The sequence below is a fragment of the Diospyros lotus genome, chromosome 3 (assembly GCF_014633365.1).
Source record: "Diospyros lotus cultivar Yz01 chromosome 3, ASM1463336v1, whole genome shotgun sequence".
NCBI lineage: Eukaryota > Viridiplantae > Streptophyta > Magnoliopsida > Ericales > Ebenaceae > Diospyros > Diospyros lotus.
The window spans coordinates 5,570,972-5,598,167 of record NC_068340.1 but is presented as its reverse complement, the minus strand read 5'-3'; the positions used below and the strand labels follow the sequence as shown (position 1 = coordinate 5,598,167).

The following is a 27,196-nucleotide window of genomic DNA, read 5'->3' as shown; positions in this document are numbered from 1 at the left end:
AATTTAAGCCAATTTTAAGATCAAATGAAGGGTATAATTATAATAAAATTTTTATAAAATTAACCATTAATCAAGTATCCACGTATCTATAATTTTATACTTAAATTACAAAACTACGTCATTTTAATTTTTAAAATTTAAATTAATTTATTTATTTTTATTTTATTTATAAATACAAATAATAAATCTAAAACTAAATTCCTACACTAAAATTCCCCTTTTCCCTAAAATTAAATCCCTACCTGATTTATAATTTATAATTTCTAAAATTCCTTTATTCATAAGCTCATTTATAAAATCCCTAAAATTTTAACAAATACATGATACCATTAATCTCATAAAAAGTTTTTACAGGAATAAAGACAAAGTTGCGAATCTTTGGACCTTTTCCCGTCCTTTACAACGATTCTCATACTGATTAGTTTTTTAGGTCTATCTTGATTTCTTTTAATCTTGTTTATGATCTCATCTCATTTAATCTCTTATATTTTTTATATTTTTTCTGATATTTTTGTATTTTGATTTATATTTATAATTTTTTCTTATTGAATATATTTTCGTTAATTCTAACTAAATTATTAAAATTCAACTAATACTATTATAAGTAATTTTTAATATAATTCTATAAATACATGAATATAATTATTAAGCTATTATAATTAAGCATTAATTATTTATTAATAATATAATGTATTAAATTAATTTATTATAATGATTAGATTTATTATATAATTAGATTTTTAAATAAATATTAATTTGATATAATAATTTAAATTATTTTATTATCATGTTTTAGATGATTATCATAAATTATAATTTAAATTATTTAATAATTATCATAATTTTAATTATTTTATCAGTTATGATGATATTAAATTATTTTTTATTAATTAAATAATTATTAATATTATTTTCATAAATTATTTTATTTTTTATTTAATAACTAAATATTTAAAAAAAAAATTATTTCCCTCCCCAAATTCCCATTTTCCTCTCGGCTTTGGCCAAAACCCCCCTCTGCCCTCTCTCTCTCTCTCTCTCTCTCTGAACTCACTCCCGCCGTCGACCCATCCTCCTCCGCCTCCGGTCGTCGTCGCCGCTCCACAAGGTCTGGTTCTCTCTCTCTCTCTCTTCCCCTCTCTTCCCGACTCTGTTAATTGATCATATATATACATAATATTTATATATATTATACAACGGTTTAGAATACACGTATGAGTTTGACGCTCCCATACGTGTATTTCGAAAGGTTAAATCATTAGCAGACAGTAGATTCTAGTTCTTGGCCAGTTAATTTGGATTCTAGTTCTTGGCCAGTTAATTTGGTCCATCACGTGGAGCATAAAAGATTATGTATGTTGTTTGAACCTGAAGGGTTTGATTTTTTTTTTTCTGTGCTAAAATGAGTGGTTATAATCTGGAATTTTCCAATTTTGTGTATCTATAGCATCCGGAATGGCTTTACACATTCTAATGTACACATGATTGATTTTTTTGAGCGGTTTTGCTGCTATCTTTGGGTTGATATGGCGGAAATATTATTTGGGTGTTCTTGTGTTTCGTATTGATGTGCAGAAGAGAGATTGTGTGTCCTTGTCCCTATATGTCCTTGAGGTGTCAAAGTTGTTGGGTAGTCAACTGGATTTTGTTAGTTTCTGCATATGAAGCAAACCGAAAAAGGAATAAGAGTTGTGCATTGTTGGTTCTTTGGGAGGAGATATGGGTGCCTAGTCAATTGGTTATGTTGAAACAGTGGAGTAGTCATCTGGTTTCTCCAGAGTTTGATTAAAAAATCACTTTTTGTGCGCCTAGTGGGATTGCATGGATTTTATTAGAGTAGTTAGTTGAGATGTTTATGCATGTTTTTCTGTTTTTGTTTGTTTTCTTGTAACTAAGACTGTTTTGAACCATGATTTGTTGAGGCAAAATGAAAGGAAAACGACAGAGAAAAACAATATAGTTACTGGTGCTTGATTAACTTTTACTAATTAATTTATTTATTATTATATCTGGTTAGCCAACCCCAATCAAATCTGTGTTGCATTTGATGAATAAAGATCTGAGCTCATGGAGAAAGATCTGAAAACCCCCAAAAAAAGTAGATGACAAGAAGAAGCAAAACAGAGATGCCTCTCTCTCACCTATTTACTAAATTTGCATTTGGCAGAAGAAGAAGAGGAACTAAGTAGGGGTGCCTCTTCCCCTCTCCTCTGCTCACTAAACCCAGATCTGAAATTCAAATCTAGGTTAAAGAAATTTAGATCTGAATTTGCAAGTTGGAGAGAGGCATACATGTTATGGGAGATGAAGGGAAAAAGCAAAGAAAAGGAGGAGTTTTGAAGAAAGATTGTATCGATGGAGTAGCCAATCTCAAGTCACTGTTGTTTGATTGCAATTTTGACCATTTTGCAAAATGATTATTGTTGAACATTTTCCAACTTTTAGACATTTGAACGACTTAGGAATTCCTGCCTAACCAGTGAAACAAATATAGCTGATAAAATAAAAATCTCTAAGCAAATAATAATAATAATAATAATAATAATAATAATAATAATAATAATAATAATAATAATAATAATAATAATAATAAAATTCAAATGCAGTAGTCTATTTTACTACAGCTAGAAATTCACTTATCAATTCTGCTGCTTCTCTTCCTCTCGAGTCTTTTACATCCCAAGCTGGTGGCATGAAGGATTGCTGCCAAACCTAGACAACGTCCATGGATACTACTATTATAAAAGAAACTGCTTCTAATAAGAAGATTGCTTGTCTTCATCTTCTTCAAAATCACAAGACCCATTTGTATGACTAGTTTCTAGCTCAAGGCCAGTTTCCAATACCTCTTTGACATTGTGCTCTAGTCTCCTATCCCAGTTGTTTTCTTATGTCATGTTGGTTCAAAATTTTTGTTTCATGTCATTCATAATGGGGATGAAAATATAATTTCTGTTGCATGCCACTTTGCTGTGGATGGCAAAAGCAGTTATGCTGAATGGGGTGCACTAAAAGAAAAACCACATTTCCTCTTCTTCTGCAGAAGTTCAATCACAAATGAACCAAATAATTGTGGTTTATTTGGTTTGAACTTGGCATCATCAAAACCAACACAAGTTTATGGTCACAACCCTCAGCAATTCATGGAGGTTAATAACTAGTTTTAGGATTTTCTAAGCATGCTTCTCATATGTTTAATGACTATCCCGCAGTGTCTTTGTGCATGTTAGGACTGTGTAGTTCATAAGTGAAGTTAGCGTTAAGAACTATTGACTTTGCCATTTCTACGTGTACTTTAAGCTGCAAAACTGTTGTCTATATTATGTTTTACTTCCAATGCATTAGCTGGCTTGCTTTCATTTATTCTACTTTTAGTTTGTTTGTGTGGTTGAGCTATTTAGATAGGATGCCAGTTTTTTTTTTTGAGGTTGCCCCTGGATGCAGGATAAGAGAAGACAAGGAGACCTACAAATCTAAACTTGAAATTCATCAACTGAGGCTGAAATTTAGATCTGTCATTAATTTAGGTGCAGAGACATGATATAATTGAGTAAATAGCCCTCCATTTAATCATGTTAGGCTCATCCTTGCAAGTCATGGTATCTGCAAGAGTTGAGTTTTTCATTTCACCTTTGCATTTGGGGACACTTTGACGTACTGGACAAGGGTCATGAAAGCGCTGTTTAACTAGTGGGAAACTCCACTGGCAGCTTCCACATATTGCAACCAGAGGAACTAACTTCATTAGTGAAGCTCTCTCCGTAAATCATACATACGGGATATCAGATATTAAAATCTGTATTCTACAATGAAGTTGTAATTAACTTGGTTTATTATTATTTGCAGAACAAAATGGTTATTCCTCCACCGGTCAGACCAGAAAGAATCACAAAGTTTCTTAAACCATATGTCTTGAAGATGCACTTCACAAACAAGTACGTGACGGCCCAAGTAATCCACTCGCCAACTGCTACAGTCGCCTCTGCTGCAAGCTCACAGGAGAAGTCTCTGAGGTCGAGCATGGAAAATACCAGGGACGTTGCGGCTGCTTCCAAGATAGGGAAAATTCTTGGAGAGCGCCTTCTGGTTACGGGTGTCCCTGCTGTTTCTGTTTTTCTGAAGAGAGATCAGAAATATCATGGAAAGGTAAAAACTGTGATCGATTCCCTGACCGAAGCAGGCATTAAACTGGTATAAACTAATTCAGATGAGTTTAATCAGGTAACTATTTTCCTCCTTTGGAACAATAAATAATATAGCTCATGGATTTTCTGATTTATGGGAGGAAAAATTCAAATGTGCTTATTATTATTATTATTATTCATCTTTGTTTATGCTCTCTCTCTCTCTCCTTGCTATGGTGTTGTTGAACAGATGGGCATGGAATATGAATATGAATTGCAGCAGCTATGGCTTTTACATTATTGCTTATGTTTGTGCTTCCAGGCCGCCTCTGCTGAATTTATTACATTTTTATCTGATTTCCAAATGCAGCTCTCAATGTTTTTTTTTTTAATTCAACCTATAAAATAAAATAAATAAAAGTACTTGAACGAACTTATGGTTTTATGTGTTTTCTATCTTCATGTGTTTTGAAAAATCTAGAATATTTTACTTTACTATCTCTTTATATGAGTCATGCTATTTGTACATCACTTTTGTATATTTTGAACTACATAAATAGGTATTATGACCAAAATACCTCTCGTCTTTATGCGCTTTACGCGTCTCTATACGTTTCACGAGGGATTTTTTTTCATTAATATACTTTTGTATAGTCTAAGGTGTACTCAAAGGTGTACTAGTAACATTTTTTTTCTTGAATCATGCCATTTTTACACCACTTTTGTATATTTTGGGCTACATAAAGGGATATTATGACCAAAATATCTTTCGTCTCACACGTCTCTATACGACTCATGATGTATATAGAATTTTGTTGGGTAAACATCACCCTGGCTATTGTGTGTTAAGACTGCTGGCCCAATTTTGATTTATTTTTAGTATTATAAATTTTTATCTTGTAAATTCCAAATAATCAGAGAAGATAAGTTCATAAACAGCCTCAAATTATTATTGGGCTAGAGAAATTTATTTATTTATTGTTTATAAGTAAGTGAACTTTTATTTTTACTATTTTTTAAAAAATTATTTTGTAAAATGAACTTCTGAAAAATAACCTCTTGAGGGAAGCCATCAAACTATGTTTTTTTTTGTTTTTGTTGGGAGTTTATCTAAAATCTTAAATTAATAAATAGTGATGAAAAAATTGAAATAATAAGTATAATTAAACCAAACTAAGTACTCTAAAAAAAATTAAAAGTTATGAAACGAACTTTTATTAATATATTACTCATAATTTTGATAATATAAACACTTATGAATCAGATAATATCGTGTGTTAATTGGCCTTATTTACTTTCACTTTTTTTGTTGGATCTGTAAGAATAAGAATAGGAATAAGTCGGCTCCGGGACGACACCGTTGCCGGTCCGCCGCCGGAGACTGGCCTCTGAAAAACCACACGTTCGCCTTTCGGTCCAGCTCCGGCCACGGTACGCTTAGTTAGCTGCATTACGCCGGCTGTGTTATGAATCCGCCTATTTTGTAGATCAAATTGAACAATTAATTCACAGTTGATGTGTATATATATATATAAGAAATTAAAAGAGTTCGCTGACAGTGTGATTGAATTTTTCTTCTGAGCAGAATCGGAGGGGGGAATGAAGGTTACGCAGCTAGCGGATCATGGTGGTGAAACCACCGGGACAAGGCCAAGGGGCTAGCAGTCAGAACGGTTCGCCGCCGGTTTCGCCTGATGGGTGTACTCCTCCTGTATCTCCCTTTTCCGGTAAAAGCCTGCCTGATTTTTTCTTACCGGTTCAAAGGGTAATTTGATCCTCACTTCATATGGCTGTCGCTAGCTGTCTCGCCCAGCGGATTAGCCTATGAAATATATAATAATATGATGCATCCGATGGAGACAGCGGCACTTGGACTGTAATATTAATGGGTTTGGGGTCTATGATATGATATAATGCAAGGAAAATAATATATTAAATATAATTATAAATTATTTTTAATAATTTTGGGTGGATAATTGTTAATACGTCGTGTAATTAATTTAATTGGGCTGCTGAGTATAATATGCCTAAATTAAGTAATGCAAAAATTGTCAATGTTTGGCAAGTATATATGACTGTGAGAAAGCGAATCGGATCGGACCCGGAAGCCCTCGTCCACCCCATGACCTGTGACACTGAGATTTTGTCAATATTAAAAAAAAGAAAAAAAAAAGGAAGAAAAAAAAGCTGCTTTTGATCATGTTCGTCGTGCATGCATGCATGCATGCTTTTGATCAACCCTAATTTTATTAGCTGGGATTATTAATTAATAGAGTATTAGCTCTCTCATCTATGCCACTTGTTGGCAGTTGGTCAGTCGGCAGGCGCCACATTAATTTATTTATTCATACCGATTAAGCGAAAAATGTACTAATATGGCACGGCCAGGCCAGGCCACAGTGCCAGCACTCACCATATAATAATAATAATAATAATTCACTAACTTTAGTTTTTTGTAGGGATATATAAATGTACAAACTCTTGGAGTTATCACAACAATAAATATTTACAAGGACTCGATCGAAGTTTACAATGTCATTACTTAGGTGTGGTCGGTGATCAATTATAGTTAGTGCAGATAATCTCTAGTTATTATTATAAATATCAAACTCTAATATATAGAGAAGAAAGGTGGTGAAAGAAGAAAATTTGAGCATTGCTAGCTCCAGCCAGGCCAGCCTCCAGGCTTTCTCAATTGCCATTCAACAGCAAATTTTGAGCAAAAAATTAAAAATAAGATGAGAGGATGGCAACAAGCAAACAGATGAACGAAGAAGAGTAACATTAATATCCATAACAAGTGGGGAGAGATAATTGAGACTACTGCGAATTCGATTTCTTAATTAAATCAAGAAGAATAAGAAACAGCCGTGGGGTTTTGACCTAAGCTTGCTTGCTTCCTTCCTTACTATGCAATTCCACACTCTGGACATTCCTCGGGACAATCCAATCCACACCCACACTGTGGACACTCCTCGAAATTTTCCACCTAAAAACCAGCCGACGCCAACCCCACGGAGAATTTGAGATCGCCGCCTTTCCTATTGACCTCGACGATATCAACCCAGACCAGAAGAGAAACAGCTTCACCTTGACACCGGCCAACCGGGAGAGCTTGCCATTGAATATGTAGCCATTGATCGTGGATTTATAGCTCAGTTGGTAGGAACCCTCGAGAGAGAAGCTGCAAGAGCCGTTCAAGAGGGCGGAGAACTTGCCTGTGGATGGGTCCAAATAGTAGCCGGTGACGCCTTTGGGCAAGACGCCGACGGGGAAGTTGTGTTCTTAAAGAACCTCGTAGGCCGTCGGCTCGTCGCCGCCTGCGGAATAGGCTGCCGCCGGTGAGGCGATGAAAACCAGGCATGTGATTGCCTCTACCAAACCCATCTCGCTCTGGTTCTCTCTCTCTCTCTGGATTTCTCTCCACCGATCTGTTTTTCTCTCCTTCTTCGCTGTTTGTAGATGGAAGAAGACCGCTAGTTGCAGGAAAGGTGTTTTTGTTTTTGGCTTTACATTCAACTTTTCAACCAACTGTTTGGCTCCATAACATGCTTGATAAAAAGAGAGTATGGGATGTTATTTCGGACTCAAAAGGAGATGGTCGGATGTGAGCTTGCAATGATATGAAATAAACTTAGGAGATGATTGGTACCTAGAAATACTTTCAATACTTTAGTAAATAAGAGAATAAAATTGATAGAATATTAATAGTTTAAAGAAGAATATACCTTGATTTTGGAGAGAACTGACTCATATAAAAGAATGAGAGGTCCTCTTGCATGCATTGTGCGTTTGTAGGGTGATAGGACTGAATATCCAGTATCAATGGAGCTCCCTAATAGTAGCATGGTGCAGACGAGATCTTCATCCACCATTAATGAAGATGGAATCTTGAGCGATGCGCTATAGTATCCAATATACAACTACAATGAAATTGTTTGCAGATTGACGTAGGGTCAAGATCAAGCTAGAGGCTAGGATTGAGTTGCGAGCCGAAATTAGCCCAAAAGAGAGCTTGATTGGTACGTTTCAAGAAATAACTGGGATGGGCGAATGGCTCAATTTGGGCCGGTACGGTCTAAGATTTAGACTTGTCATGACGCTGTCTCTATCATTGCGTTTAAGAGCATGGTGGAGTGAGTTTCCTTCTAAACACTAAAATTTTATATTAGGTGAAGTCGTGAGTTTGAAGGACAAAACTAACATTGAGTTTTTGGAGGTTGTTTTGAGATAATATTTTTTTTTTGTATGTTTCAAATTTATCCTTTTATAAATAAATAATTTTTAATTTTTAATGTAACTCAATAAAAACCCATTTATACTTTTCTTTATTTTATATTTATAAATATAGAAAGTATATTTTAACAAGTATATTTATTCTGTATTACTTATAAATATTTTTATAAAATATAATTATATATTTTTAAATAATTAGTAACATAGTAGAAAAAATTAAATATATTATTTTTTGAATAATATTAGAAGTCATGACTGATAATGATGTCATCAATTATGTAGTACTTCTTCATTACAAAGACCACATTTCATTATCTCTTTTACTTAATATATTTTTTAATAAAAATACAATACATAATTGATAATATTATTATGTCATCAATCATGACCCTTAAGATAACTCTTGAGGTTATTGTTCTTGTGTGGTCTTTCATTACTCGTATCTTTAATTTCGATAAAAAAAATAAATTATAAGACTTTATCTTATTACATAATATAAAAAATCGAATTCAAAATTTATTGACACGAATGGTAAACTGGCGTGATGTAATCATTTGACTCCCAGCATTACTGTACACATTGTTAGCGTGGTTTACAACTTTATAATTTTATTTATAAATTAAATTCCCTTTTATTTCGACATTTTATTTTAAGTCGGTCAGCTCTCATTTTCATTTACCTCTGCGTCCAACCGAGGGCCAGCTCATGCACGGACTGCTGACGTGGCCAGAGCATCACACAACTTGACCTGGAAGAGAAGGGGTATTTTCGCTATTTTCAAGAAAGCGAACGGCAATTTGAAGGCCAAACTCTTCCGTATTTAATCCCTGTGGCGTTGACGCTCCTTCCCCCAAAATACCGAGCGTTGGTTCTAGGCTTTCCCCCACCCCCTTCTCGCTCTCTCGCAGGTAAAATCACGCTTCCAAATTCAAATCTCCTCTATAGATTGTTGATCTTTGTATAGAAAGATCTGTATCTACACAGTTCCGATTCGTTGGTCAGTGCTCTACGGTATTCCTGTTTGTAGGCGAAGCTTCTTTCGACTGTCTTCGATTGCGATCTGATTGCTGGATATGAGTTTTGATATTTTTTCATTTTCCGGAAAGTTTATTCTGTTTCTGTTAAAATTCGCGTTCGTTGAGCGTCTTTCTATTCGATTTTGCTTTCATGCATGCGCGTATTGTTTCGATCTGAAGTTTGTGCTGTTGAAATCATTCGGTGTTATTTTATTCTCCAAGTATTCGAGGTGATTGAGTGACATTTGATCTCAATTGAGGCTGTTCGTGCCCGATCTAGGATTTCTTCTTTGTGCTTCCATGCTTTCCGTTTTCGGCTTGTTAGGAAATATTGTTTCGATCTGAAAGTTGTGTTATTGGATTTTTTGTGATACGTGTTACTCATTCTGAATGGGAAATTTTATATCTGAATCCACAATGGAATATGTCATGATGTCTGCTTCACCTTCAGATGCATTTGATCTGGCAAACTTTTTGGGTAGACTGACTTTTACTTGCTTACTCTTCCCCATTCTCTTAATTTTACTTGTTTTCTTTCCCCAACCTGCGATTGCATTGGTACACCAGCCATTGGATGGAAGATTGCGTTCTTTCTCTCTCTTCTCACATTCTACTGTTGGATCCGTGATTCCTTTCTCCAGTTATTATCATAGATGCCGTTGATCAATGTAGACTGGTGTTGATGTTGGATAGAAATTTCTGTTGTATTTACTATTTTATGAATTCGTTAGTCCCATATGGTATTCTATCAATTCATTTCTCTCTGTATGAGGTATGTGAAGATAAGAATGGGGGACAATCGAGTGATCATTGACATAAAACTTGCTATAGCCTCCAATTAGTTGAGATTCTTTTGTTCTTAGAAAAAGTGAAAAGTATTTTCCAACATTTGGTTTTACTACATTGTGGATTTAGTTTTGTGATTTGAGGCTTTCTTTATTATTTGTTTGGTAACATTGTTTTATTATTTTCTGATCTGAAGAAAGTGTTGAATGTTTTAGTTTATGGTACTTGTACATTCGTATTAATGTAGGTTTTTAACTATGTGTATGAATTAAATTATGGTTCATTTTAGAGATTAACACTTTCATATTTTACATAAATCTTTGAGTGAGATATGTTTGTAGCTCAAATCCATTTCATCTGTTGACATATGGAAAGAACCATACTTGATTCTCGTTGATTGTGATTATCAAAGGTCAAGCTGGTGGATTTGATTTTACCAATCATCTTACTACTTGGCTGATATGTGTGATGTTATGTGTCAATGTGTAGGATCCACCACAAGGAAGAAAAATGGGGTTGACATTCACCAAGCTTTTCAGCCGACTTTTTGCCAAGAAAGAGATGCGTATCCTTATGGTAGGTCTTGATGCTGCTGGTAAGACCACCATCTTGTATAAGCTCAAGCTTGGGGAGATTGTAACTACAATTCCTACCATTGGTAAGTGTTTTTATCCATATGTACACAAGCTTTATTGAAAATTGGTATTGTTCTTATGTGTCTGGTGGTTCCATTTCTATATTGATTGGGTTGGGTGTCAAAAAATATCTTTATACTCTTATATCTTATTGTGTAAAATTATACAATATTATTTTTATTTTCACGTTTATGTTTTAATGTGTTGAAAATGGGCCTTGAACAAAAAGTCTCAAGAAAGCTTTATTCATACAACATCATATTTTTGGGTTTTAAACTTCTTAAAACCTAACACACACACACACACAGATACGTCTGTGTGTGTGTGTGTATAAAGATTAATGGATTAATAGAGTTATATTCACACTAGTTATATTTATCATTGTGATTGAAGTCATTTTCTGCAAATGCATTGTATATTAACTATGTCCAAGAATTGAGGCATGTTTTGTTTAAGGCCATTCTTCAATATATTAAACTTAAACATGAAGGTAGTCTCAGAAGTGCTGCTTCATATTGTTGTCTCTGAAGATATGTGACAGGCTTGAGTGTATAGTTTTACCACATGCACATGGTATGCTAGGTTGCATTGTGCTCCCCTTTACCATTGTCTTCAAAATAATGATATTAACTTGAATGGTAGGTTTTATAGTGCAGGTACCAATTATTCTCTTCTGGGTGGGCAGGCCTTTCAATTGTTTGTTTACATGCTTTACTATAACTAATCTACTGAAAAATATTTGTGAAGTAGACAATAAAAAGGAAAACTTGTTGAAGAATTGATAGTGTACTCTTTTGTTTTTATCTTCATTAAGACTGTTCTAGGAACTAGCATCTGCTGTCAACTTATTAGTAAAATCCCTTAGCTTTTACTTGCTTGTTGTCTGGTCTATGGGTGGAGATTCAATCCTGTATAAATACTGAATTGAGATCTTTGTGAACAGCTGGTTTTGGTGATTTGTTACTGGATTTTACTTTATGTTTGTTGAGCAGATTACATATGCAAGCTAATGAGGCAAAATTCCATGGTTATTTATGTAATGATCTGCTGATAGATGGGGTTATCATAGCTACAGATGTCTGCCAATTGGAACTTCTAATGGGCAGATTGGGAGCTTAATAGGAGGCAGTTAATAATACTTGCCCGTGGGGATTGCTAGGTGTATATGATTTGATGTCCCCCTTGGTTAATGCCCTAGCCTTAGGATTTTCCAGACTAGATTTGTGTCATCAAACCATTGAGTCAAGAAATGCTTAGCTTCCAAGCCTGGATGCTGCTGTCAGTAGCAGATTGCCTACTGGCAGGTGAAGACTGCTTGATCAGTTAACATTTCTTGTCCACATTAGGTGCTGCTAGCTTGGATACAAACACCCTTTCTCCCTTTGTCTTGGCAACAAGGCAAGCAGAAAATCTGGCACAGTGCACATGCCTCAGTAGGCTGGTGCCTCTGTGCAACCATTAGTCGAGGACCTGAATGCTTGATTACATCTGTGCGTTGCTAAAGGTGCCATTTTTAACTTAGCTTTGTGTGAGTCTAGACACCATTTGTAGTGCTCTTTTATTTTAGCGCACCTCAGATGTACCTGCACTAATGTACCGTGTAAAAATGAAGGTTCATGGCATGTTGAAAACAAGATTCCCATTTCTTATCAAGCAAAAAAAGAAAGCAATATTTCTATAATTCTTCTCACATATTAAAAAAATATTGGTATTCTATAATTTATACATTAATTTTGTATATAACTTCTTTTAAGTGATGGTTTGATGAATTCTACACACATGAGATCAAAGGAAATGGTTCACATAATACTAAAAAAAGGGTGTCCCAATGCCCAAGGCTCCCACTTTACGTGGGTTGGGGGAGGGTCATCTTTATATGTAGTTTTACCATTGTTTTACAAATATGCCACTTCCACAACTCAAAACTCCTGATCTTCCAGTCACAAAAGAGCAACCTTAATGTTGCTATCAAGGCTCACCTTAGGTTCACATAACACTTAAGCCAAAAGAAAAAAGAAAAAAAAAAAAAAGAAGTTTCAATCATTAAAATTTTTATAATCACTGGGGGATTCTGCTTATGGCTATGCATTCTTTTGTTTATCATTATAAGTTTATCGATGAAGCTTTATGGAAGTTTCTGAGCGTGATTAATGTGTTCATTTTTTCTTGTAGCATTTAGTTTGCCAATCATGAGTATGTTACCTGCAGAACTTTTCTGTGGGGGCAGCATCATTAGTGAATTTCAAGTATTAGAAGTGGGGTCTATTTATTTACAGAATGGTAATTACCTGCAGGCTTTAATGTTGAAACTGTTGAGTACAAAAATATCAGCTTCACTGTGTGGGATGTTGGTGGTCAGGACAAGGTACGACTCTCTCCCTCCCTCCCACCCTCCCCTTTATAGCCACTCCTTAGATAGTCAGTAGTTTAATATGATTTGATTAATGAAACTGCTGAAATATGTTCTTCCTTTTTCCCTTTGGTAGGACCTTATAATATCTTTATCCAATGGATTACCATAATTGAAATGCCGTTGAATGCAGATTCGTCCGTTGTGGAGGCACTACTTCCAGAACACACAGGGCCTCATTTTTGTGGTTGATAGCAATGACAGAGACCGTGTTGTTGAGGCAAGGGATGAATTACATCGTATGTTGAATGAGGTAGTAGTTTGTCCTGTAGTCATTCTCACAGTATTTGAATTTTATAGAAGGTCTGAAATTGTCAAATGTGACTTAAATGCTCTTGGAGTTTGTCTGAGTTATTTCAAGCATTTCTCTCCATACGCTTGTACCTGTGGCAGTTTGTCCAAGCTAGATTCTACTAAAGTTAAATTACTTGACAATACCAACCCTGGTCTCCCTCTCCCCTTTCAAAAGGCATACAGATCTGTGTGTTACTTCTCAATGACATTTGCTTCTGCTCTTATTATTTTGTGCATAAATGATTGGTTGTTTGTAAGATGTTCCAGAATGCAAGCTTATAAAACTACAGTTTTGGTTGGTGCTTTTTTTTTTAATGCCCCTGATCTCTGATAACATGTATTTTATTGGTTATCATTTTAATTTGCAGTTTGTGAGATGCTTGAACAACACCTGTTTTCTCTCTTAACATTAGACAACATTAGTAAAACTATTGTTACGAGTAGTGACATTTTGGCTTTTGATGCGTCAGGATGAGTTGCGAGATGCAGTGTTGCTTGTATTTGCTAACAAACAAGATCTTCCAAATGCGATGAATGCTGCTGAAATAACTGACAAGCTCGGTCTCCACTCCCTCCGACAACGTCACTGGTGAGCATTCCCTCCCTCCCCCACCCTTCCCTGCTCTTCCCCTTTTCATAACCTGAAGTATAGTGAGTTTGTCTAGTACCATTTTAACCGAAATTGATATTTGCAGGTACATCCAGAGCACTTGTGCAACCTCTGGGGAAGGGCTGTATGAGGGGTTGGACTGGCTCTCCAACAACATCGCTAACAAGGCAAGTACTTGGATATCATCTGGTTATTTAAGCATGTTTATCTGATTATCCAAATAATCACTTCCATTTGATCTCATTTTTGTTTCTGGTTCTAATTCTTTGGTCGCAGGCATGAGGTAATGAAGAGTGAGATGTGGGTTGGTCCTGGATGCAGGGTGGTTTTTATCTAGTCTCTTTTCGTTCCTTTCATCTGTCAGACAATGTGTGACTATTTGAGTTTTAATTTTCAAAAAGGGGTTTCACTTGTCATTTAGGGTTTTGGCAATGGCTATGTCTAATAGAATGTTTTGGTGAGAGACTTGTATTTGCAATCATTGTTTAGATTCGAATATATAATGCTTATAACTGATACTAATTTGGTGTTTTAGTTGTCAATATGGGCTGAAGCAGCATAATTTATGGTTTTGTTCTTGTTGCCATTATGTTTCTTAAGCTCCCTTTGACCACAAAAGCATACGGCAGAAGCCGATGTCTGATGTAAGTCTGGGAAAGTTCTGCTTCAGCTTTAGTGTGACTGAAGATTGTATGTTTGCGATTGAGAAAAGAGAGAGCAATTTGTGCCTCTTGGGACAATATGCCAATGTGTTATAAATCAATTACGTGTTGTCTCGTATTTGTTATTGATGATTTTGTTTATTTCTATAGCAAAACCTAAAAAGATTATGTGAATTCCATTCCCGACAAGGAACACCTCCCTTTTTGAATTTAGATGGCTAATCAAAACCTTCATATAGTACTCAGGAAAAAAATTATATATAATTTCTCTGAGCAAAGTAAGAGAGTTTGAGAGAAAATTTCCAGTCTCTGGGACTAACCACTGGCACCTTTATGATATTTAACATTTTCAGTGAAAATGAAAGAAATGAAGTTTAAGTATACCCCCTCATTCAAGACTAAAAGCCAAGAATCTTATTGTGCATGTATGTCCGAAGTAGAACCATTGTTTACGATAGCCTATAAATAACTACCCCCTGGAATTATATTGCTAAACAATATAGCGCAAGATTCTTGCTTCACCAAAGGTTATATATGCTGTACTGCAGTTTCAACCTTTTAAGGTCGAAAACTGCGAGATAGATTTCGCGGAAACCGCAAATTAGTACAGAGCATTTGATATTTAAAAAAAAAAAAAAAAAGTGAGAAGAAGATTAAAGATTATCTGATTCCCCAAGTAGTTCTGCGGCATCTTAGGAAAGCGTTACAAATGAGAATGACCCATTCCTCTTTAAAATGGCACCCATTAAAATATTTTTAAAATTATCACTGTCTGTCAGTTCACATTATTTGACCATTGACAGTTTATCACGTTTCAGTATAAAATTTCACAAATCCACTCAATATTTATAAAAATAAAAATACAATGATCTTACGAAGATTTATCTTCTGCAAAAGTTGTAAACTTGCATTGCCGGCAGACACCAACCAATCCCTTGTCAGCCTTCCATGATCTTACGAAGATTTGCTTTTGACGTAAGATAATCATATATTATATAGTTTGGCTTAAACTTTGGTTTTTGATCAACGTCTAATCCTCCATATATTAGATCGAACTTTTGATTAACTTTGCAACTTTATATAGATACATAGCAAAAGGAAGATTGAGTTGCTTTCCCAAGGGCACTACTGTCTCTATAATGTGCTTCTTCAACTCACTCGTAATAAAAAGCAAAGCAAAGCATTGCCCCTCTTCGTTAAAATTCTCTCTAATTTACTTTTGTAAAGCTTACGATGTCTATTAACCAATCTTCAAACAATGGGATTGGGGAACAAAGTTTTACGCTTTGATGGTCGACTCGAAGTCAAATTGTAGTTGAGTGGGCATGTTTTTTTAAATAACATTTGGACCATAAATATGCATATCCGTCACCTGTCGGGTCGTTAAAATGGGTTGCAGAACACGAAAGGAGCTAAAGCCTAAAAAGCCACAACAGTAGAAAGAACACTCTGAAGGGGAACGACAGTCTCTTCAACTTGAAGCTTCGTTGTCCTCAAATTATGGCTGCTTTTTCTCCAGGTATCACCACCATCATCACGTAATCAGAGGCGTGATCCTTGTACGTATTAATTGCAGTTTGCAGATCACCAAATGCTTTCCTTTCCTTTCCTCGATCGTCAGATTATGTCAGTTTCTTTTTCCATAGTTAATTAAGTATTCGATCGATGATGATTCGCAAAGAAGAATTCAAGACGATCAGATCACGTTCGCGTACTGCCGGTAGGATGAGAATCCTGTTGTCATCGGCGTCGTTGCGAGGCAAGTTCGGCGGCGCCAAATGTGTTAGTTCTAATGCAACCTCGATCTCCTTAATCCTCCTCCTATCTTTTCAGCGACTGATCGCAATCGACGCAATTAGGTTTTAGAGTGACTGTCTTGCTCATTAATTTTCAAATGAGAGTGATTTGAATTCTCCAAATTGATTTTGGAACATCACACCATCCCTCGCTCAAAAAGTGTGAATCGACATTGATTCTTGAGTGAGTTCATGAAATCAGAAATCCTGTTTGTATTTTTTATTTTATGAATATGATAACTCTTTGGACATCCTAATTCGATCTTCAAATCAAATGGATTCTTGAAACTAACCGACCTATTTCTGGGAGCCCGCCCATAAAGATGATGACCACTTCCACTGCTCACCCAGACTTTTCTCCCCGCGTTAAGGTGCCCTGCATATTTTATTCCATAGTTTTATTCCTTTTTAAAGTAATATATTCTCAAAAATGTTATGTAATTCATATAACACTGTCGCTGTTAAGTTACACTTTTGACTTTAGGCTAGGCATAGCTTATTATGTCCTTTTCTGACCATATTGTCTAAATAATGGGAGACCTTTCTTCTTTTGATGGAAATTGGTAGGGCCCTCTTTGTAATCTGCCATCCTTGGGTAAAGATAAAATCTCCCGTCTTAAGGGTCCTTTACACATACTACTTCACGTACGTGAAAGAGATTAATTACAATACATAAGAACATAAAAGTCCTACACTGCAGCTGCTATAACTCGAACCTGCATCTTTAGGTGCAATCTTTTACCCTGTGAACCATCCGTGCTACGCCTATGAGAGCGGTAATCTGCCATCCCTAGTTTATGGCAAAGTTGAGGATTCTTCTATATGATTAATGCTACTCATCTCCAATTGAGATGCAAGCGATAAGGTGACAATTTTTGTGAAAGGCAATATGTGAAGTAATATTGTTTGAAGAAGATGAAATAACTAAAATTAATTAATTAATCATGAGAGGATTGAGGATTCTTCTATGTCCAAATTAATTATCTATTGTCTCTATAAGAAATAGAAAATCATTAAGATTTATTATAGAGAGCTTAGATATGATTTTATCTTTTATGTTATTTATCATTTATTTTTGTATTATTTACCAAAAGATATTCTTCATCTCTTAACTATTTTTTTATTCTTCGCTTGTAATATTTGGTGATGTCTTTTATTTTTCACAAGTAGATAAGGTTGGTAATCTGTCATCACTTGTGTTCTTCTAAGTTCGATTTGAAAATATTTAAACCCTCTTGAGAGTCCTTTATGAAAGATTAATTATGACTAAATATTTAGGTGAAATTTTAATATTTTTAATTGGCTTAATGTGCTTTTACTAAATAGACTTAGTCTATTTAAAAAGAATAAATTATATTCAACATCCTTAAATTTATTTAAAAAAACATAAATAACTTGATATATATAAAAAATGATAAAGAGTCCAACCATTAACAAAATTTATGAATTAACTATTTTATGCATAATTTTTAATTCTCTTCCCTCTCTTTTCTTTTCTCTCTCCTGTCTGTCTCTTATCTTTCTTTATTCTCTATCCTATCTCTATATTTTAATTAAAAATTACAGTTTCAATTAAAAAATATATAAAAACTTAAACTAACATATAATATGTTTACTGAAAATATAATTTTATATAAATTTAGGCTAAACACATACACACATACAGATATATATATATATATATTCTAAATAAAAATATAAACTAAATGTATTCTTTCTAAATTGTAAATATATACACATAAACTAAGTATACATATTATAAAAAGATTTTCACATATATTCTTAGCCCCCCCCCTCCCCTCCCAAGAAAAAAAAATAGATTTATACGTATATATATATAAATGTATAAAATTTAAAATAAAAAATACCTAACATTAAAAGTGACGCTTACCTATTGATATATCGTGGTAAAAATACTGAAAAAAAGAATTAATTTAGAAAAAATGTTTAAAAGCAAAAAAGGAAGGTCAACTCGGAAAGCCAGGGTGACCTAGGAGCCAGACAAGCCCAAGCCTGGCCATGGGAGACCTTTGTAGGACTTTTGTGAAGGTCAGCGGCGGCGAGAGACCTTCGAAGGTTTCCCGCTATGGCTGGCTGGCAGTGTGATCGCCTTTGGGCAATTTCTGGGTACGGGAGACCAACACGGTCTCCTGCGAATGTCGACAGCAGGGAGGGGACCGACAAAGGTCTCTCGCAGCAGCCGGCTTTCACAAGAAATGTGGCATTTTAGTGTGAATATAGCTTTTTTAAGTTTTTAGCAACGACCAAACTGAATCAACTGACCTCTAAAAATTTCAATTCCTACACTGACTGAATTGATTGATTTAATTACGTTATTATTAGTTAGCCCTCCATGATTCTTATCATTAGTTTTGTAAAAAGATAAATATAATCTATAAAAAAATTTAATTCTAATAAGATCTCAGAATATTTAGATGAACATTATTTGTAGGAGTCATAATTTTGAGAGAATTAGAATTACTCTATATTTTTTTTATAAATAAATAGATATTCATTTAAAAAAATACATCTATGATATTAGTGTGAATATAACTTTTACGTTTTTAGTATCTTTATTATCTGACTTAAACATTAGAGTGTTTATGTCTGAATTTCTCTGTGCCATCTAATTATTTGTCTTCTTTTGCGAGCTCAGATTATTTAATGACGATAATTTCAATCGAATAAATTTATTCTTGTATATTTATAGCACCGCCTATTTTTTAGCATCACTTTTTTAAAATGCCACATTTCTTAATTTTTAGTCTCATTTGTGATAAAATGGCCACTAAAAAGCCCATGCTCTAATTTGTGTCATTTTCTTAAAAAAAAAAAAAATGGCACTACATTGGTGCCACGGGTGAAAATTTATGTTTCCAAAATATAAACATATACATAAATTATATAAACACATAAATATATTTTCTAAACAAAACTATAAACTAAAAATATATTTATAAATATAAATATATAAATCGTGGGGGTTGCTGGTGGCTGTTGCTGCAACCCCAAGATTTACGGATACAACTTTGGGTGCAGCCCCATGCTGCAATGAATGGGGCTGCAGCAAGAGAGCGGAAGAGACTGAAGAGAACAAGGGTGAGAATGAGGCCAGGGCTGCCAGATGCTGAAAATAAAGGAGTGAAAATAAAGGAGTGTAATTGGTTATAATTGAATTGAATCGTTTAAAAATTATGAATTGAACCATATGTAATAATCGAATCGATCGACTAACCTCATAAACCGAACTAACCAAAATTTAAACCGTGCTAACTAAACCAAACCGAAAATCGAACTGGAAGATAAAATAACTAAGAGACCGGCTTTGCTGTTGCTGCCGGCCAGCTAGTTGACTGGTGATTCCGATGATCGGAACCGATCATTGGATTCCCCCAACCACGCTGACCCACATACCAAAAAACTAAAAACATCTAATGGTTGAATTTTAGTAGACCTAGATTTCAAACTTTCAATGTAATAGAGAAATAGTTGGCAAACTTACCAAAAAACCATCGACGTCGTCTTTGTCTCTGTCTCCGGCCTTCGTCTTTTTCTTCGCCATCGATGACGGATGGTGGAGGAAGAGAGAACAGATGAAGAGATAAAGACGAAGAGCCTTTAGCCAGTGCCTAATCTATGAAGCATCGAAGAGCCTTCATCTTTGCCATTGCCTTCGTCTTCGTCATCGCCAGATCTATGAACTCAAAGTCAAAGAGAAGAGAAGATGAAATGGGGAGACGCAAGAGAGAGATAGAGAGAGAAGAATGAAGAACAGAGACAGGCCCATTGGGTGTCGTGCCCGAGTGAAAGGGGGGTAGCTAGTTCGGTTCGTGTAGGAGGGTGTGGCTGGTTCGGTTCATTAGGGGCTATTTGCTATAAGTTCGGTTTGGTTCGATTTTTTGAATATTTTTATCAAAATAACTGAACCGAATCGAATAACCAAATTTTAAAGAAAAATATAATCAAATCGAACCGCTCTTTTTGAAAAATCAAACCGAACTTTTCGGTTCGGTTCGGTTAGTTCAATTTAACCAAACTTTTGCTCAACCTTAGCTGGAAAAGAGTTTTGCCGAAGCCAAGAGCGAGAAAGGAGAAAGAATGAAAGAGATAGAGAAAAGGGTATTTTAGGTATTTGAAAAATTTTAGTAAAGGGGAAAGAGGTTGCAATCAAACCCAAGCCGAGTCTGAGCCGAGCTTTGCTAGACTCATGCTTGGCTCGACAAACTTGAGCTCGACTCGTCAAAGAGCTTGAGCACCTAGGCTCGGGCAATGGCATGGGTGATGAGAAAAACTGCAATAACCTGAGGGGATTAGAAGTTTTGTTATTGGAGAAGTTTACTAGCATCACTTGAGAAAAATTACTGGCGCTGCTTTTTTGGACACCTATTGCAAACTGTGCTACATGTTATTGTTATGCTATTTCTAGTAACTTGTTTGCCGTTGTTTTCGACAAACGAAAAAAAATGAAGAAGAAGAATTGCAACAACTTTCTCAAACTCCCCATCTCTCTCCTTTCTTAGATGCTTCCATGGAACCGTCCCCTTTTTTTTCTTTTGTCAAAGCTTTTCTTAGAAGCTTCATTCAATATATATTATATATATAATGTGTGAATACATATATATAAAACAAATTAAAAGGGAGACTTTTAATTGATTAAATTAATATATATAATAATTTTAAATATATTTAATTTAATTATATTATTATAATAATTTAAAATTTAATAATATTATGTTAAATAATAATTAATATATATTTATAAACGAGATTATTCGTAAATTTCTAATCGATAACGTTTACGAATCTTTAATTAATTTTATTAGTATTTATGAGTTTTTAATCGAACTAGTTTGTAAGCTAACGAGCCAAGTTTTACTGAACTCAAACTCGATTCATTTACAAATCGAGTTTTAAAGTTAAACTTAACGAATAAGTTTTTTGTCGAGTTGAACACTGAATCGCTCGTGAACTGTTTAGTTTATTTGCCACCCTAGAAAAAGTGATGTATAAGAATGAATGAGACTTTTATTATTTTTGATGAATTTTTTGCAACTCTTTATCAAATTTTAAAAGTTTTGAGTCTAATTTATACATTCAAAAATTTCCCTTATTTTAGAGTTTTAATTTGGGTTAAATTATCACACTTTGTCAACACTCAACAGGCATGTGATTTGGCACGAAAGTTTTTTTTTTTTCTTTTTTGAGTCCTACTAATGATCGTCGTTGCCAATTGATTGTGAGCCCTATCCATTAAATCTCTACCCTTTTGTCTGATGATAACGTGGGATTGGAAAATAGTGTTCACATTCAACCTTTGACTTCATAAAACAAAATAAGTTAAAAAGAACCCAAAAAAAATAAAAAAATAAAAAGAAGAAGAAGGAATTACCACATGCATGATGAAATTTGAGTTTCATTTGCATTTCAGTTGGATGACATGTCATCCTCATCCAACGTTTATTTAAGGAGATCAAGTACATGTCATTGAAGAACAACCACCAGAGATACTAGCAAAGTCCTCTTTCAAAGCCAAATCCCAAACTCCAAAATCCTCAGAGAATGGAGCCTTCAGATGTACAGGCAAATGTCTTCACATCAAACGGCAAGGTTTCTACATCCAACAACAGCACCGGCTACTCAATGAGAGCTTACATTACGTTTCTGGCTGGAAATGGCGATTATGTAAAGGGAGTGGTTGGATTGGCAAAGTCCTTGCGCAAGGTGAAGAGTTCCTATCCTCTAGTGGTCGTAATCTTGCCGGATGTGCCTGAAGAACACCGCGAAATCTTGAGGTCTCAGGGCTGCATCGTTCGAGAGATCGAGCCAGTCTACCCACCTGATAACCAGAGTCAGTTTGCAATGCCTTACTATGTGATCAACTATTCCAAGCTTCGTATATGGAATGTAAGTTGGTCTCTTCTATTATGCATTAATTCTATGAAGCTTCAGCTTAAAAAGCAAATTTGAAACATGAAAACAAGTCGTTTTAAGTGTAATATTCATTATTCGAAAGTTATTTCAAGCCTTTTTATGTCACATTATGTACCCTCAATTACATAAATTTTACCGAAAATCATAAGTAAAGCTTTTATGTGTATGTGTGTGTGTGTGTGTATATATATTACAGTTGGAGGAGTACAGCAAGATGTTGTATCTGGACGCAGACATCCTAGTGTTGGACAACATCGATCATCTACTGGACATGGCTGACGGGTACTTATACGCTGTCATGGACTGCTTCTGCGAGAAGACATGGAGCCACACGCCTCAGTACGCCGCCGGGTACTGCCAGCAGTGCCCAGAGAAGGCGGCGTGGCAGGCTGAGATGGGCTCCCCTCCTGCCTTATACTTCAATGCAGGAATGTTTGTATTTGAGCCTAGCAACCTGACTTACGAAAGCCTTCTTGAGACTCTCAAAGTAACCCCTCCAACACCATTTGCGGAACAAGTGAGTTTCTTGGCAGCCAGCTGCACTTTCTTTACAGTAGCTAAGGGTGTCACTGACACTGTCAAACACAGCAGGATCACTTCTTAGGATTAAAGAAAAAGAAGTGAAAAAGGTGGTGTGGAAAATTGCTATTGAAGCCCTAAACAAAGAGATTCTTCTTGTTTCTCAATTAACTTTGTGCTTTTCTTCTGTTCGGATCATAGGATTTCTTGAACATGTTCTTCCAACACATGTACAAACCGATTCCTCTTGTCTACAACCTGGTTCTGGCAATGCTATGGCGCCACCCGGAGAACGTGGAACTCCATAAAGTTAAAGTGGTTCACTATTGTGCTGCTGTAAGCATTTTCTTTTCCCCTCCTTTTGTTCCTTCCAACTCGTCATCAAGATATATAGATTTAGGATTTAGCCCCTCCAAGTAATACTTAAGTTTTCAGACATTCAATACAAAGAACTAAATGTAATGCCCTCCAAGATTCAATTTTTTGGAAGCTGATATAGCCTAAAAAAAAAGAAAGAAATTGAAGGATAGGGGAGTTCCTATTTTAACACCCAAAATAATAATAAATGCTACATTATTACGTATTATGTTGGGGCGTTAGTTTTTTGAATCAACCTGAGAAAGAGTATAAAAATTTTAAACTAAAATATGTTATTAATTCTTAATTATGTCTTTGTACGAAGATTAAATTTAGTTGGTTATAACACGTTATTGTAATATCATTTATTGTCAAATCAAATACATTAAAGTAGGAGATATTACAAAAAACGAACAACTAGCTAGGACTAAATGATGGAATTTGTCCAAAATTCATCCTGCATCCTACGCCAATCTCATTAGCTCTTGTTGTTTGTGAGAGTAGGGATCAAAGCCATGGAGGTACACCGGGAAAGAAGCTAACATGGACAGGGAAGACATCAAGAAGTTGGTTGCAAAATGGTGGGATATCTATAACGATGAGTCACTTGATTTCAAGGCAGAAAATGATCATGCTGGGGGAGATCAGACCTTCTCAAAGCCCTCTTCAATTATGGCTTCCATGCCTGAACCTCCCATTTCCTATATCCCAGCACCTTCTGCTGCTTAAAAAAAAAAAGAGCAAAGCTTCTACAGGGTGTTCAGAGCTTCGCGACACCAGCACCTATTCTATCTACTACATAATTTTTAAGGCTTCTCATTCTTTTCGGAATGAGGCACCTTAAAATACATCTAAACAAGTACGTATTTGATGTTTTCCTTGTTTATTTACCAGCAAAGGAGAATGTAGCTTTGACTTGGAAAGAAAAATGAAAATTTTCTTTGTTGTACATTTTCTTTTTAAACTTTTGGAATATCTGGTTCTTTTGGTACAGTATAGGAGTTACTGCAAAACCTATTCACCCATGGGGCAGAGAAAAATCATCACTGAAGTGACAGATTGGTTTCACATGATGTAGGTAAAAAGGGCATCCATGGTTGTTGGTGAGTTCATATCCAAAGTATTTATTCATTTCTTGACCTCTTTATATGCTCTGTGTAATAGCCGGGGAGCCCATAAATATTAAGTAAATTAACAAAATTAAAAATTTAATCTCTTGCCCAGAACGAAAGAGAGGTAATATTGAGAATATCTAACAGACCAGCCTCAGTAATGGTGTAGAACAGATCAAAGCCGAAATATTGTGAAGTGCACCATGCTTTTGCCAATTACCAAGGCATTAGAAAAGGAAGACTGAATCATACCTCATGGCCCTGTTGTTCCATAGAGCTTAGCTAGTTCGTCTGCTCCAATTGATCTTCCCAGGAAACTCATGATTAGGGCTGCACAGGCAGGGCTTCGGAGGAATCTAGAGAAAAGATCAGCTGCCAAAGAATACATCCTGGGATATTCAATCATAATAGCTAAACAGTACAAGCACATGTTACGTGCCAGACATAGACCAGAGAGATAATGTGGTCGCAAAAATTTGCATATAATGGATATCTAAAAGCTGGAGCAGTGGTAACAGACACATTATAAAAAAACCACATCAAAATTCTGTTTCTCAATTATCTTCTGTATCATGTAGCATCCACAGGTTACAATTGCATACAATTTTCTAAAAGTGTAAAAGGAAAAAAGTACAGTTTATACAGAGTTTGATAGATGGCATGATTGCAGAGATTGTTCTACAAAGAACTAAAAGCTTCCTCACCTCCTTCGTATTCCTCATCCATGGCTTGTGGTTCTTGGAAGTAGTCATCTTCAAAAAGAGAGGACGAGGCATGTCTGCATTTTTTAGGCTTTCTATCATTCATCTCAATGGCTGAGATTATCTTTCTTTCAATGTTGTCTTCAACAATCTTCTTTTCAATATCTTGAGGCTGCAACCCAAGAAGAAGGAAGCATTCTCCTCGGAATTCTAAATCATTGGAAGACAAGATCAAGCCAGCAATTGTTCTTGCAAGATCAGGAGCATAACTGCAAATCTTAAAATCAGACAAGCAAGTTTCAAAATAAAGATGGAGAAGGGTGCCTATTTACGTAGATGTAGTTGTTGTTGCTGTACTGGATCATTGATGGAAGAAGATTCACAGGTTACAAGGAATCCGACAGTACTCAAATTTCATCATTTTTTTCAATCTTAAAGTAAACATTGATAAGATCTAAGACCAAATACAAGATGACATAATGTAGAAAGTAAACCTAACCACTTTCTCTTCCAAAGGAATCAGACTTTCTGGTGGACGAGGTCATAGAACTGGAACATCAGTTTTTGAAACTTTGAGAATTGGTCTCTTTGATCCGGCCAGAAACACCTTATTAACAGGAAGACCAACCCTCCTCACAACTACAAAATGGTTTTCAACAATCATCCATATCTAATGGCTGATGGAACCTACTCATCACAAATTAGAATAACTTAAATCTCTGCCAAACTGTAATTTAGAGTACTATGGAAAAGGATGAGGAAAGGAAAAAATAAAGGAAAAACAATTTATGCTTTATGCCACAGTAACTAATCACAAAATGTACAAACAGAGAGAGAGAGAGAGAGATGCCTTGAGAGCATGGGCACTGAGAAGAGCTCCTGCGTTTTTCTCCTTCAAATCATCCAATGCAAGCTTAACAGCTTTTTTGGTTAGAGTACCATCATGTTTAGTCTTTTGCATGGCTAATGGCATCATGACCTTGGCAGCAAGTTAAGAAATAGACAACATACATTGCAAAGGTAGAGAACCAGCAACTACAACCAAAAGGATGTAAATACACAAGGCAAATTATCATGCACTACCATAGATGATGACTGAAACACAATTATGGATATTGTGTATGATAGCTGTGGAGAACAAGATCAACATGGGCATCTGCTGGCAGGTTCTCCCACTCTAGAAATGCAAGGCCATCTTGATCTGTAACACTCCTCAAGATCAAGCCATAGCTTTTCCAGTCAATGCTTGTCAATGCATTCAGTGATGACCGGGAAATTGAACAAGGAGAGTAGTCCTTGAAATATAAGACCTGCAAATAGATAGGTGTGTTGCAGCATAAAAGTTTATCAATGTAAGAAAAAGAAAGGAATCATTCATTTGGATTCCAAAGATTAAAAAAAAAAAAAAAAAACAAAGAAGAAGAAAACACATCTCCCTTTTTCCTTCTTTGTTTGAAAGGTCTTCAGGCAAAACCAAGTGACGCATACAAGTGATCACTGATCATTAAGTTATTTGTGAAATAGCTGATAAGAATTTCGGAGTGCATAAACTCGTGTGCTTGTTAAAAGGCAAGTGTATTAAAATGACAATAACCAGGTGTGTTCTATGCAGTGAACTTTTTGCCTTTGGCTCTTAGTTCTTGTTACAAATTTAACATTTATCTAATTGGGATCTTGTATTTCAAGCCAATAGCAATGCCTTCAACATTCTACCAGAAAACATCAGTTTGATAGGAAAACATGCAAGAACTTCCTTAGAATACCTCAAGAATCAGGATAAGATATGATGAATACACCCAGTCTAGAGAAGATTTCATAAGCAGACCAATTATGAGCAAAAATTTTACAATTTAATTTATTAAGTATGGAGCATAACACCAAATCAGATGCAAAGCAATAACCCAGTTTAAGACCATCCAGATATAACCTAAAAAATATTTATGACATATTAACATCATACTTCAAAACTAATGCATGTGTCTCTTGTTCTCTTGGTATCTGAAATTG

The 27,196-nt window shown here is 35.3% G+C and overlaps 4 protein-coding genes across 6 annotated transcripts in view; 3 read left to right on the top strand and 1 right to left on the bottom strand.

The window, feature by feature from the left end:
- The first annotated feature begins 983 nt into the window (after positions 1-983).
- LOC127796486 (uncharacterized) lies at positions 984-6,582 on the top strand. 2 transcript variants are annotated; one of them, XM_052328643.1, is made up of 3 exons: positions 984-1,108; positions 3,847-4,221; positions 5,710-6,582. In XM_052328643.1, the coding sequence occupies exon 2, from the start codon at positions 3,853-3,855 to the stop codon at positions 4,195-4,197; it is 345 nt and encodes a 114-aa protein (XP_052184603.1). In that variant the 5' UTR covers positions 984-1,108; positions 3,847-3,852; the 3' UTR covers positions 4,198-4,221; positions 5,710-6,582. The 2 variants fall into 2 exon arrangements, with proteins under 2 accessions (XP_052184603.1, XP_052184604.1); XM_052328644.1 differs by lacking the exon at positions 5,710-6,582 and having other exon boundaries at positions 3,847-4,316.
- A 2,527-nt stretch (positions 6,583-9,109) lies between these two features.
- On the top strand, positions 9,110-14,653 carry LOC127797810 (ADP-ribosylation factor 2). Its single transcript, XM_052330967.1, has 7 exons — positions 9,110-9,268; positions 10,652-10,820; positions 13,092-13,162; positions 13,341-13,460; positions 13,972-14,090; positions 14,197-14,278; positions 14,388-14,653. Exons 2-7 carry the CDS (start codon positions 10,673-10,675, stop codon positions 14,391-14,393), a joined length of 546 nt encoding a protein of 181 aa, XP_052186927.1. The 5' UTR covers positions 9,110-9,268; positions 10,652-10,672; the 3' UTR covers positions 14,394-14,653.
- A 7,475-nt stretch (positions 14,654-22,128) lies between these two features.
- Positions 22,129-25,307, top strand: LOC127797826 (galactinol synthase 1-like). Of its 2 annotated transcripts, XR_008022288.1 has the most exons (5): positions 22,129-22,473; positions 22,697-23,017; positions 23,221-23,355; positions 23,881-24,235; positions 24,371-25,307. XR_008022288.1 is itself a non-coding variant. In XM_052330983.1 (4 exons), exons 1-4 carry the CDS (start codon positions 22,129-22,131, stop codon positions 24,103-24,105), a joined length of 1,026 nt encoding a protein of 341 aa, XP_052186943.1. In that variant the 3' UTR covers positions 24,106-24,351. The 2 variants fall into 2 exon arrangements, 1 of the variants encoding a protein (XP_052186943.1); XM_052330983.1 differs by lacking the exon at positions 24,371-25,307 and having other exon boundaries at positions 23,881-24,351.
- Positions 22,257-27,196, bottom strand: part of LOC127797828 (type 2 DNA topoisomerase 6 subunit B-like) — a 28,693-nt gene continuing 23,753 nt past the window's right edge. Inside the window, exons 10-14 of the mRNA XM_052330984.1 lie at positions 26,312-26,499; positions 26,040-26,175; positions 25,193-25,466; positions 24,741-24,860; positions 22,257-22,405 (exon numbers count right to left, since the gene is read on the bottom strand). Of these exons, the coding sequence (XP_052186944.1) occupies positions 24,742-24,860; positions 25,193-25,466; positions 26,040-26,175; positions 26,312-26,499 (717 nt within the window). The 3' untranslated portion in view covers positions 22,257-22,405; position 24,741. The remainder of the gene's footprint in view (positions 22,406-24,740; positions 24,861-25,192; positions 25,467-26,039; positions 26,176-26,311; positions 26,500-27,196) is intronic.

Coding starts and splice junctions, on each gene's coding strand:
- LOC127796486 (XM_052328643.1), top strand. CDS start 3,853: ATGGTTATTCCTCCACCGGTCAGACCAGAAAGAATCACAAAGTTTCTT.
- LOC127797810 (XM_052330967.1), top strand. CDS start 10,673: ATGGGGTTGACATTCACCAAGCTTTTCAGCCGACTTTTTGCCAAGAAA. Junction 13,461..13,971: donor TACATCGTATGTTGAATGAG/GTAGTAGTTTGT, acceptor TTGATGCGTCAG/GATGAGTTGCGAGATGCAGT. Junction 14,091..14,196: donor TCCCTCCGACAACGTCACTG/GTGAGCATTCCC, acceptor TGATATTTGCAG/GTACATCCAGAGCACTTGTG.
- LOC127797826 (XM_052330983.1), top strand. CDS start 22,129: ATGGAGCCTTCAGATGTACAGGCAAATGTCTTCACATCAAACGGCAAG. Junction 22,474..22,696: donor CCAAGCTTCGTATATGGAAT/GTAAGTTGGTCT, acceptor TATATATTACAG/TTGGAGGAGTACAGCAAGAT. Junction 23,018..23,220: donor CAACACCATTTGCGGAACAA/GTGAGTTTCTTG, acceptor TTCGGATCATAG/GATTTCTTGAACATGTTCTT.